Here is a 12,499-nt window from a genome sequence, read left to right as displayed (position 1 = left end):
TACCTACAGTAGTAGACCTACAGTAATATACCTACAGTAGTAGATCTACAGTAGTAGACCTACAGTAATATACCTACAGTAATATACCTACAGTAATAGACCTACAGTAGTAGACCTACAGTAATATACCTACAGTAATATACCTACAGTAATATACCTACAGTAGTAGACCTACAGACACATAAAAGCCTCGTTATAAACTGGGTGGTTCGAGCCCTGAATGCCAATTGGCTGACCGCCGTGGTATATCATACCGTATACCACGGGTATGACAAAACATTTATTTTTACTGCTCTAATTCCGTTGGTTACAAGTTTATAATAGCAATACGACACCTCGGGGGTTTGTGATATATGGCCAATATACCATGGCTAAGGACTGTGTCCTGGTACCCCACTTTGCATTGTGCCTAACAACAGCCCTTAGCAGTCGTATATTGGCCATATAGCACACCCCCTCGGGCCTTATTGCTTCAGTATCCCCCTCAGTACATCATTCAGCCACCAGAGAGCTGTAGTGGTCAACAAACATTCCTCACAGAGAGATCTGAGTCTCTCACTTTCAGTTTCTAAATGACTTGCAGCCCTCTGTATCTTTGTCCTTATAATACCATGTAATATTTATTGTCCAATAAATCTTATCCTTATCTCACACTGTCACTGCCTTGAACAAATACATGTCTAAAATGCTGTCCCTCCACACCTGATTCCACTAATCAAAGGTTTGCTGATGGGTCAAAAACTATATCATTGTACTCCTTTGTCTTCCCAGGACTAGGCTTGAAGAAACACTGAGCTAAAGTAAAGACAACCATTGCATTTACAGTAGGGCATAACTCTGGACCCAATCTAGTAGCTGTGTAAGATATATTTGTAACAATGAACATATTATATGGGAAGGGAAGGGTTTTTCCAAACAAGGAATCAAATCTGGCCCCCAGTTGATGGCCCTAGTTCTGGTTAGGAAAGCTTATGGTCATGTTACATGTTCAGGAAGAAGTCAGGGCTCTACAGTCTAGACACATACAAGCTTCAGTAGCACCCTCAGTAGATCATTCAGCCACCAGAGAGCTGTAGTTTTCCAACAACATTCCTTGCAGAGATATGAGTTTCACACCCAGTTTCTAACTGAAAAAACATTCCTTGCAGAGATATGAGTTTCACACCCAGTTTCTAACTGAAAAAACATTCCTTGCAGAGATATGAGTTTCACACCCAGTTTCTAACTGAAAAAACATTCCTTGCAGAGATATGAGTTTCACACCCAGTTTCTAACTGAAAAAACATTCCTTGCAGAGATATGAGTTTCACACCCAGTTTCTAACTGAAAAAACATTCCTTTGAGGAGATCTGATTATTTCATACGTTCATTTTGTAACTGACTTGCAGCTCCCTCTATCTGATACCGATCTTATCCTTATCTTGTACTGTCACTGCCCTGGGGAAAAAATGTCTAAGTGGCTCAGTCACCGGGATGCAATTTAACAACTAAAGCATTCTACTTCAAGAGGGAGTAACTCACTTTATGTTCATACTGTGTAGATAAAATAATACATTATTTTACAGGTGAGAACAATGTCTTGTTACCAACTTACTTGCCCATCCCTTCCCTAGCCCCTATCTCCTAGCCCCTATCTCCTAGCCCCTATCTCCTAGCCCCTAGCCAGAGTCTCTAACCTGTCCCCCTAAATCCTCGACCCTAAGTATATTTTCTAACCTGTCCCCAAACCATAACCCCTAACCAGAGTTCCTAGCATGTCCCCTAAACCCTAGACCCTAAGTAGAGTTCCTAACCTGTCCTCTAAACCCTAGTCCCCAGAGTCTCTAACCTGCTCCATCCCTTCCCTAGCCTCATCCCTTCCCTAGCCTCATCCCTTACCTATACCTAGCCCCATCCTTTCCCTAGCCCCATCCCTTCCCTAGCCCCATCCCTTCCTTATCCCATCCCTTCCCTAGCCCCATCCCGTCCCTAGCCCCATCCCTTCCCTAGCCCCATCCCTTCCCCACCCCGTCCCTAGCCCCACCCCTTCCCTAGCCCCCGTCCCTAGCCCCACCCCTTCCCTAGCCCCATCCCGTCCCTAGCCCCATCCCTTCCCTAGCCCCATCCCTTCCCTAGCCCCATCCCTTCCTTATCCCATCCCTTCCCTAGCCCCATCCCGTCCCTAGCCCCATCCCTTCCCTAGCCCCATCCCTTCCCCACCCCGTCCCTAGCCCCACCCCTTCCCTAGCCCCCGTCCCTAGCCCCACCCCTTCCCTAGCCCCATCCCTTCCCAAGCCCCTAGCCCGATCTCTTCCCTAGCCCCATCCCTTCCCTAGCCCCCACCCCGTCCCTAGCCCCTTCCCAAGCCCCTAGCCCGATCTCTTACCTAGCCCCATCCCTTTCCTAGCCACATCCCTTCTCTAGCCCATCTCTTCTCTAGCCCCCATCCCTTCCCTAGCCCCCATCTCCTCCCTAGCCCCCATCTCCTCCCTAGCCCCATCCCATCCCATCTCTTCCCTAACCCCCATCGCTTCCCTAGCCCCTAAACAGTGTCTCTAACCTATCATCGTCCCTCCTCAGGTCTGGATGAGGTGGAGAGCATCTACATCTTTATTGATAATGAGATCATTGAGTATGACGGTGAGCTGGCCGCTGACACGCTGGTGGAGTTCCTCTACGACGTGAGTAACTGTTATAACATTATACAGTCATTTAGGTGTCGTGCCACCTCATTTTGGTTACAGTCATTTGGTTGTAACTTAACTTAAGTTTGCTTTTATTACTATGTAAACACTCTTGATAGTGTAGTGTATTAGTCGGTGATTACATTGTGTTTCCTAAATATTGTTCTGAAATGGATAGAAAAAATAAGGCCAGTAAAATCTTCCTCTAACTTCTAAAGTCTTCTCTCCACATCTCTTCTCCCTCACGCAATCTTTCTGCAGGTGATTGAGGACCCCGTGGAGATAATTGATAATGAGCGTGAGCTGAAGGGTTTCCACAACATTGACGAGGACATCAAGCTGGTCGGCTACTTCAAGAGTGAAAAATCCCCCCGTAAGTACAGCCAACACACTCTGTGGGAAAGACCAGAGAAATCATGACTGAAATTGCTAGCCTAGTCCCAGATGTCTTTGTGCTGTCATGTCAACTCCTATGGTCATTGTCACTGAATTGGCACAAACAGATCTGGGATCAGGCTAGTGGGTTGCTAGTCACAACGCCTATTTCTGTGAACCACATGCAGGTATTCTATGCCTGAATTCTGACAATTTCCTCAGTCAGGTATGTCAATGAGAATATCACGTTAGGTTAATGTTATTTTTCTCTTTTACAGACTTCATTGAGTATGACGACGCTGCCGAGGAGTTCCATCCATTCATCAAGTTCTTCGCCACCTTTGACCCTAAGGTACGGAACCACAGAGGGTAAAATTAGAGTTGGCTGTATTCTAAACTCCATTCTGGAATATTTCCATTGTCCCCAATGCAGACCAACTCTCTGTATGCTGTACCATTTTTACTAGTCTTAACTTGAAAAGATAAGTTACTGCGCTACCTTGAAGTGTTAAGTCAACTCAGGAAATCAAGTTCAGTCCACAAAACGTAATATTAGTTACATTGCAAATACTTTCATTCAAAATGTTAACTCATCTTTTTATGTTGAAACAACAGCTTTCTGATAGCCAGATTGATGTTCTTTGTCCATATCCAGATTGCCAAGAAGCTGAATATGAAACTGAACGAGGTTGACTTCTACGAGCCCTTCATGGAGGAACCAATGACCATCCCAGGAAAGCCGTACACTGAGGCTGAGCTTGTAGACTACATTGAGGAGCACGACAGGTGAGTTAGGGCCTGCAGATCAGCTGACCTACAATGCAAAACCAGAAGGCCTATACTATGTTATGTAGACAAAGTGTGGTTCAAACTACATACATTTTTATTCCAAGCCACTGTGCTCTTGCTTCAGCCTTTCCTCGTTTGCTCGTTTGGGTCTAGGCCGTGTTACTGTGAATGTACTCCATGACTGCCGATGTAAAAAGGGCTTGATAATCTAAATGTGATTGATTGATATCATTCTCATTCCAGGCCCACTCTGAGGAAGCTGGAGCCCCACAGCATGTACGAGACCTGGGTAAGAATTATTCACTCACTATAGAAACGTCTAGAAACCGGAACTGTCCAGTGGGCCTATATCTCATGGAGATGTACAGTAGGCCTGAGTCGCGTTCTTTCTTTCTTCCTTTAGGAAGATGACATTGATGGAGAGCACATTGTTGCCTTCGCTGAGGAGGATGACCCTGGTATGTACAGTGCACTAGTTCAAAGCAATGTTTTACTATATATATGCTATATATACGTTTTACTATATATACAGTGGGGCAAAAAAGTATTTAGTCAGCTACCAATTGTGCAAGTTCTCCCACTTAAAAAGATGAGAGAGGCCTGTAATTTTCATCATAGGTACACTTCAATTATGACAGACAAAATGAGAATTTTCCAGAAAATCACATTGCAGGAGTTTTAATGAATTTATTTGCAAATTATGGTGGAAAATAAGTATTTGGTCACCTACAAACAAGCAAGATTTCTGGCTCTCACAGACCTGTAAATTCTTCTTTAAGAGGCTCCTCTGTCCTCCACTCGTTACCTGTATTAATGGCACCTGTTTGAACTTGTTATCAGTATAAAAGACACCTGTCCACAACCTCAAACAGTCACACTCCAAACTCCACTATGGCCAAGACCAAAGAGCTGTCAAAGGACACCAGAAACAAAATTGTAGACCTGCACCAGGCTGGGAAGACTGAATCTGCAATAGGTAAGCAGCTTGGTTTGAAGAAATCAACTGTGGGAGTGTAACAGTATAACTTTAAACCGTCCCCTCGCCCCGACACGGGCGCGAACCAGGGACCCTCTGCACACATCAACAGTCACCCATGAAGCGTCGTTACCCATCGCTCCACAAAAGCCGCGGCCCTTGCAGAGCAAGGGGAAACCCTACTTAAGTCACAGAGCAAGTGACGTAACTGATTGAAATGCTACTAGCGCGTACCCGCTAACTAGCTAGCCATTTCACATCCGTTACACTCACCCCCCTTTCAACCTCCTCCTTTTCCGCAGCAACTAGTGATCCGGGTCAACAGCATCAATGTAACAGTATAACTTTACGTCGTCCCCTCGCCCCGACACGGGCACGAACCAGGGAACATCTGCACACATCAACAACGGTTGCCCACGAAGCATCGTTACCCATCGCTCCACAAAGGCCACGGCCCTTGCAGAGCAAGGGGAAACCCTACTTAACCTGTTGGGGATGGGGGCGCTGTTTAGACTATTTATGCTAATGTGGCTAATTTTTTAAACGGCTTCCCACAAAATCCCTGATCGTACAATATGCATATTATTATTATTATTGGATAGAAAACAGTCTATAGTTTCTATAGGAGTTGAAATTTTGTCTCTAAGTGGAACAGAGCCCATTCTACAGCAATTTCCCTGACATGGAGTCAGATTTGAGAAATGTTGGCCACTTTTCTGAAGTCAGTTAAAAGGGCACTGTCGTTGCTATGACTATACGGACACTTCTTACGTCTTCCCCTGGATGCCTTTACGTGATGACGATTCCAACGGGGTCGATTGCTCGTTCACAGGCCCTACAAATGAAAAAAACCTTTAGCTAGCAAGTCTTTTCTTGCTGCGTAACGCGCGTGGAAGACACCGACCCTCTCCTGTTCCAAGCGTTAGTTTAGCCTGTTATATTTCTCCGGTCATCTTTTCACTCGTTATAGGAGTTAAAAACATCATAAGGTAGTTAATTTAAAGCGTTTTATAGCAATTTATATCCGTTTAGTGCGATTTTGGGACATTTATTTTTGCAACGATGTGAAAAGTTGGGCATGCTTTTCAGTTCATCCCGAACTCAGTTGACATTTCCACATGGCAAGAGGACAGCTTTCCACCAAAAGACGATTTCTCCCAAGAAAGGATCCTTTGCCCAAGATACTGATGGAAGAACAGCTCAAGGTAGGACATTTTTATTATGATAAATCGTGTTTCTGTCGAAACATTTTAGTGGCTTAGGACGCCATGTTTTTTGACGTAGCTTCGCTTGGCGCAAACTGTATTGAAAAGTAAGGATAAATTAAAAAATGTAATAACGCAATTGTATTAAGAATTAAATTGTCTATCAATCCCTGTCCACCCTATATTTTTTAGTCACGTTTATGAGTATTTATGTATAAGAGTAGATCACTGTCTAAGTGGCGCAAGGACATTTTCTGACCAGCTGAGCTACATTTCACATTGTCTAACCATGATTTTGGTGGCTAAATATAAACATTTTCGATCAAACTGTATATGCATGTTGTAATGTGATGTTACAGGAGTGTCATCGGAAGAATTCTGAGAAGGTTAGTGAAAAAATTAATATCTTTTGGCGATGTTGACTTTTATCGCTCACTTTGGCTAGAATCAATGCTGGGCTGCTAATTGCTATGTGCTAAGCTAATATAACGATTTATTGTGTTTTCGCTGTAAGACACTTAGAAAATCTGAAATATTGTCTGTATTCACAGGATCTGTGTCTTTCGATTCGTGTATGCTGTGTATTTTTACGAAATGTTTGATGATTAGTAGTTAGGTAAACACGTTGCTCATTGTAATTATTCTAGTCCATTTGTGATGGTGGGTGCAATTGTAAACTATGCCATATACCTGAAATATGCACTTTTTTCTAACAAAACCTATCCCATACCATAAATATGTTATCAGACTGTCATCTAATGAGTTTTTTTGTTGGTTAGGGGCTATAAATATCTTAGTTTAGCCGAATTGGTGATGGCTACTGGTGTTGGTGGACAAATAAAAGATGGTGGATTATGCTAATGTGTTTTTAGGTAATAGATGTACATCTTTACATATTGTGTCTTCCCTGTAAAACATTTTAAAAATCGGAAATGTTGACTGGATTCACAAGATCTGTGTCTTTCATTAGCTGTATTGGACTTTAATGTGTGAAAGTTAAATATTTAAAAAAAATATTTTTTTTGAATTTCGCGGCACTGGTTTTTCAGTGGGGGGGGGGGGGGTGTGCCGCTAGCGCCACGCTGATCCTAGACAGGTTAAGTCTCAGAGCAAGTGACGTAACTGATTGAAATGCTACTAGCGCGTACCCGCTAACTAGCTAGCCATTTCACATCCGTTACAGGAGCAATTATTAGGAAATGGAAGACATACAAGACCACTGATAATCTCCCTCGATCTGGGGCTCCACGCAAGATCTCACCCCATGGGGTCAAAATGATCACAAGAACGGTGAGCAAAAATCCCAGAACCACACGAGGGGACCTAGTGAATGACCTGCAGAGAGCTGGGACCAAAGTAACAAAACCTACCATCAGTAACACACTACGCCGCCAGGGACTCAAATCCTGCAGTGCCAGACGTGTCCCCCTGCTTAAGCCAGTACATGTCCAGGCCCGTCTGAAGTTTGCTAGAGAGCATTTGGACGATCCAGAAGAAGATTGGGAGAATGTCATATGGTCAGATGAAACCAAAATATAACTTTTTGGTAAAAACTCAACTCGTCGTGTTTGGAGGACAAAGAATGCTGAGTTGCATCCAAAGAACACCATACCTACTGTGAAGCATGGGGGTGGAAACATCATGCTTTGGGGCTGTTTTTCTGCAAAGGGACCAGGACGACTGATCCGTGTAAAGGAAAGAATTAATGGGGCCATGTATTGTGAGATTTTGAGTGAAAACCTCCTTCCATCAGCAAGGGCATTGAAGATGAAACGTGGCTGGGTCTTTCAGCGTGACAATGATCCCAAACACACCGCCCGGGCAACGAAGGAGTGGCTTTGTAAGAAGCATTTCAAGGTCCTGGAGTGGCCTAGCCAGTCTCCAGATCTCAACCCCATAGAAAATCTTTGGAGGGAGTTGAAAGTCCGTGTTGCCCAGCAAGAGCCCCAAAACATCACTGCTCTAGAGGAGATCTGCATGGAGGAATGGGCCAAAATACCAGCAACAGTGTGTGAAAACCTTGTGAAGACTTACAGAAAACGTTTGACCTCTGTCATTGCCAACAAAGGGTATTTAACAAAGTATTGAGATAAACTTTTGTTATTGAACAAATACTTATTTTCCACCATAATTTGCAAATAAATAAATTAAAAATCCTACAATGTGATTTTCTGGATTTTTTTTTCTCATTTTGTCTGTCATAGTTGAAGTGTACCTATGATGAAAAGTACAGGCCTCTCTCATCTTTTTAAGTGGGAGAACTTACACAATTGGTGGCTGACTAAATACTTTTTTGCCCCACTGTATGCACTATATATATATATATATATATATATATATGTATTCTCTGCTCTTTCACAAATCTGGTCATGAAAAAATGTAAAAGTTAGATAATAAAAATACAATTGTCTTCCAATGTGGGGGTGTAGAAGGGGCTAAAAGACTACAGTATCTAACCTTTGACCTTTCCAAGACGGTTTTGAGTTCCTGGAGATCCTGAAAGAGGTGGCCCGTGAAAACACTGACAACCCCGACCTCAGCATTGTCTGGATCGACCCCGACGACTTCCCCCTGGTAAGAACAGGCTGAAGATATGTGAACTGGCTGAACATACTGTGTACAGTGCATTCTGAAAGTATTCAGACCCCTTGACCTTTTCCCAATTTTGTTACATTACAGCCGTATTTAAAATCGATGACATTTAAAAAAAAATCAATCTACACACAATACCCCATAATGACAAAGCAAAAACAGCTTTTTAGAAATGTTTGCAAATTAAAATAAATACATCGAAATAACTTATTTACATAAGTATTCATGGAATTTTCTATGAGACTCGAAATTGAGCTCTAGTGCATCCTGTTGCCATTGATTATCTTTGAGATGTTTCTACAACTTTATTGGGGTCCACCTGTGTTAAATTCAATTGATTGGGCATGATTTGTAAAGGCACACACCTGTCTATATAAGTTCCCACAGTTGACAGTGCATGTCAGTACAAAAACCAAGCCATGAGGTCGAAGGAATTGTCCATAGAGCTCCGAAACAGGATTGTGTCGAGGCACAGATTTTGGAAAGGGTACCAAAAAATGTCTGCAGCGTTGAAGATCCCCAAGAACACAGTGGCCTCCCTCATTCTTAAATCAAAGAAGTTTGGAAGCACCAAGACACTTCCTAGAGCTGGTCACCCGGCCAAACTGAGCAATCGGGAGAGAAGGGCTTTGGTCAGGGAGGTGAACAAGAACCCGATGGTCACTCTGACAGAGCTCCAGAGTTCCTCTATGGAGATGGGAGACCCTTCCAGAAGGACAAGCATCTCTGCAGCACTCCACCAATCAGGCCTTTAAGGTAGAGTGGCTGGACGGAAGGTAATCCACAGTAAAAGACACATGACAGCCCACTTGAAGTTTGCCAAAAGGAACCGAAAGGACTTTCAGACAATGAGAAACAAGATTCTCTGGTCTGATGAAACCAAGATTCAAACCTTTGGCCTCAATGCCAAGCGTCACATCTGAAGGAAACCTGGCGCCATCCCTACAATGATACATGGTGGTGGGAACATCATGCTGTGGGGATGTTTTTCAGCGGCAGGGACTGGGAGACTAGTCAGGATCAAGGGAAAGATGAACGGAGCAAAGTACAGAGAGATCCTTGATGAAAACCTGCTCCAGAGCGCAAAGGACCACAGGCTGGGGCAAAGCTTCACCTTCCAAAAGGATAAGAACCCTAAACACACAGCCAAGACAACACAGGAGTGGCTTCGGGACAAGTCTCTGAATGTCCTTGAGTGGCCCAGCCAGAGCCCGGACTTGAACCCGATCGAACATCTCTGGAGAGACCTGAAAATAGCTGTGCGGCAACACTGCCCATCCAACCTGACAGAGTTTGAGAGGATCTGCAGAGAAGAATGGGATAAACTCCCCAAACACAGGTGTGCCAAGCTTGTAGTATCATTTCTTTAACTAGGCAAGTCAGTTAAGAACAAATTCTTATTTACAATGACTGCCTACACCCACGGCCATTCCCTCCCCTAACCCGGAAGACGCTGGGCCAATTGTCGCCACCCTATGGTACTCCGAATCACATCCGGTTGTGACACAGCTTGGGAACGAACCAGGTTCTGTAGTGATGCATCTAGCACTGCAATGCAATGCCTTAGACCACTGCGCCACTCTGGAGGTATACCCAAGAATACTCAAGGCTGTAATCGCTCCCAAAGGTGCTTCAACAAAGTACTGAGTAAAGGGCCTGAATACTTATATAAATACGATATTTCAGTTTTTTTTATACATTTAAAAAAATCTCTAAAAACCTGTTTTTGCTTTGTCATTATGTGGTATTGTGTGTAGATTGAGGGGAAAAAAATATTTATACATTTTAGAATGAGGCTGTAACGTAACAAAGTGTGAGAAAAGTCAAGGGGTCTGAATACTTTCCGAATGCGCTGTATGTGTTTGAGACTGACTAAATTGGAGTTGGACAGTGTAGAATCACTGAATCCTGCAATCACGTTGTAATCCCAAATAACTACTCATTATGTGATGAAGATGATTAATTCTGCACCTGTATGTGTATCGACTAGTCTAACAAGTGAATATTAGAAATGTCCAACAGATACACTTAGGACTTGAAAAGCAGAACTTTAAATTGTGATTTCCAGAACTTTAAATTGTGATTTCCTCAGATTAAGCCTAGATGTAGTATTTTTATATTTTTATTTTCTCTCTCTATCTCCCCACTCTCTACCTCCCTCTCTCTTTTTAGCTTGTGCCCTACTGGGAGAAGACCTTCGGCATTGACCTCGGTTCCCCTCAGATCGGTGTTGTGGATGTGGAAGATGTAAGTCTGATCTTCCCACCTACTTTGTCTCTGTCGTCTCCTTTGTGTCATCCTCTTCTCTCTTCTATCTATCCATCCATCTATCTATCTATCTATCATCCATCCATCCGTCCATCCATCCATCCATCCATCTTCTCTGGGAACCTCAGGTTTTTGATGGTCTACTCTCACTGTCTTCTCATCCAAGCCTCTCTTGAATCTCAGTGTCTTTCTGTCTTGTGCCGACTTAGTCTCCATCTTGTTTCGTGACCATCAAATCGAGATCTCACTGTGTGTGTGTTCCCTCATAGGCCGACAGTGTGTGGATGGAGATGGATGATGATGAGGACATGCCCACTGCCGATGAGCTTGAGGACTGGATCGAGGATGTGCTGTCCGGAAAGATCGATCCAGATGATGATGATGACGACGACGACGACGACGACGATGACGACGACGACGATGATGATGATGATGATGATGATGATGATGATGATGACGATGACGATGACGATGATGACGACGAAGATGACGACGATGACGATGATGATGATGACGAATAAAAGCTTACTTGCCATCCTTGGGTTGGCTCGGCTTTAGCCAACAGTGGCCGAAAGCTGGCATCAATCATCAGTTTCCTAACATCTCGTCAAACACATGTTGTGTCCTTTCCTGTTTGCTTCCTGCATCTCTTTCTCAAAGCCCTGATCAGATAGTCCGGTGATATGCCCAAAGAGCAACACCTAAATCAAATTGACTCACCTTAATTGGGGAGAACGGGCTCGTGGTAATTGCTGGAGCGGATTAGGTGGAATAGTATCAAATACATCAAACACATCGTTTGATGCCATTCCATTTGCTCCGTTTCAGCTGTTATTATGAGCCACCCACCCCTCAGCAGCCTCCGCTGATTTCACTGGGTAAGAAAATGCATGGAAGCAGGGGGAAATTTTTGTCTGTGAAAAGAAAATGGGTTGCGGCTCAAATGTAAGATCAGTGTTCCTTGTTCAGTATGAAACGTTTGTCTCTCTCTTCATGGGGTTGTAACTGTGAGTGTATGTGAGGGCAAATCTGAGGAAAACTAGTATGTTTGACCTAGTTTTATCTCGTTTTGCACAATCAGGGATGCTCCCTTTCCCCTATCTCATTTGTTCCATTTTTCTGTACTCTGTAACATCTACATGTTTTCTACTGGTAAAGAGAAGAAACATTGTACTATATTGTACTATATTGTACTATATTGTGTTATTTTTTAAAGAGAAGGAAACTTAACCTCACTGAAATGTCTTAAGAAATGTCTTAAGAAAAACAGTTTCAAAGAGTGATTATGAATATCTTGGAATTCACAAAAAGACAACAGAATTTGATTGTTTCTGGTCCGATATTGGGAAAAAAACAGAAAAAAAACGTTAAAAAATGTAATGTTGTTGTTTGTCATCATTTCTATATGAATGTGGAAGTGTCTTTGTGTGTATGTGACACGACACAATTTTTACAAACTAAAGCTACATAATTGTGAAACCTATAAGAACCAGTACATATTTTGACGATGGTGAAGCTTTACACATCAAATATAATCTAATTCAAGACTCTTGAGAATGTCAGAGACAAGACTGCATCAACCTTCATGGTTCTGCAAAACTATAAGGTGCAAAATTCTCACAGGAGCAAAC

General features: G+C 43.1%; 1 protein-coding gene across 2 annotated transcripts in view; it reads left to right on the top strand.

Moving 5' to 3' along the window:
* The window catches only part of LOC129835701 (calsequestrin-1-like), a 38,473-nt gene extending 26,225 nt beyond the window's left edge, over positions 1–12,248 (top strand). For both annotated transcript variants that reach the window (XM_055901449.1, XM_055901450.1), the window contains 9 exons: positions 2,560–2,660; positions 2,925–3,036; positions 3,317–3,390; positions 3,694–3,824; positions 4,071–4,116; positions 4,231–4,285; positions 8,482–8,582; positions 10,773–10,847; positions 11,138–12,248. In XM_055901449.1, coding sequence (XP_055757424.1) covers positions 2,560–2,660; positions 2,925–3,036; positions 3,317–3,390; positions 3,694–3,824; positions 4,071–4,116; positions 4,231–4,285; positions 8,482–8,582; positions 10,773–10,847; positions 11,138–11,389 — 947 coding nt within the window. In that variant the 3' untranslated portion in view covers positions 11,390–12,248. The remainder of the gene's footprint in view (positions 1–2,559; positions 2,661–2,924; positions 3,037–3,316; positions 3,391–3,693; positions 3,825–4,070; positions 4,117–4,230; positions 4,286–8,481; positions 8,583–10,772; positions 10,848–11,137) is intronic.
* The last annotated feature ends 251 nt before the right edge of the window (positions 12,249–12,499 follow it).

The sequence above is a fragment of the Salvelinus fontinalis genome, chromosome 36 (genome assembly GCF_029448725.1).
Source record: "Salvelinus fontinalis isolate EN_2023a chromosome 36, ASM2944872v1, whole genome shotgun sequence".
In the NCBI taxonomy this organism is placed as follows: domain Eukaryota; kingdom Metazoa; phylum Chordata; class Actinopteri; order Salmoniformes; family Salmonidae; genus Salvelinus; species Salvelinus fontinalis.
This window is presented reverse-complemented; position numbering and strand designations above follow the sequence as displayed.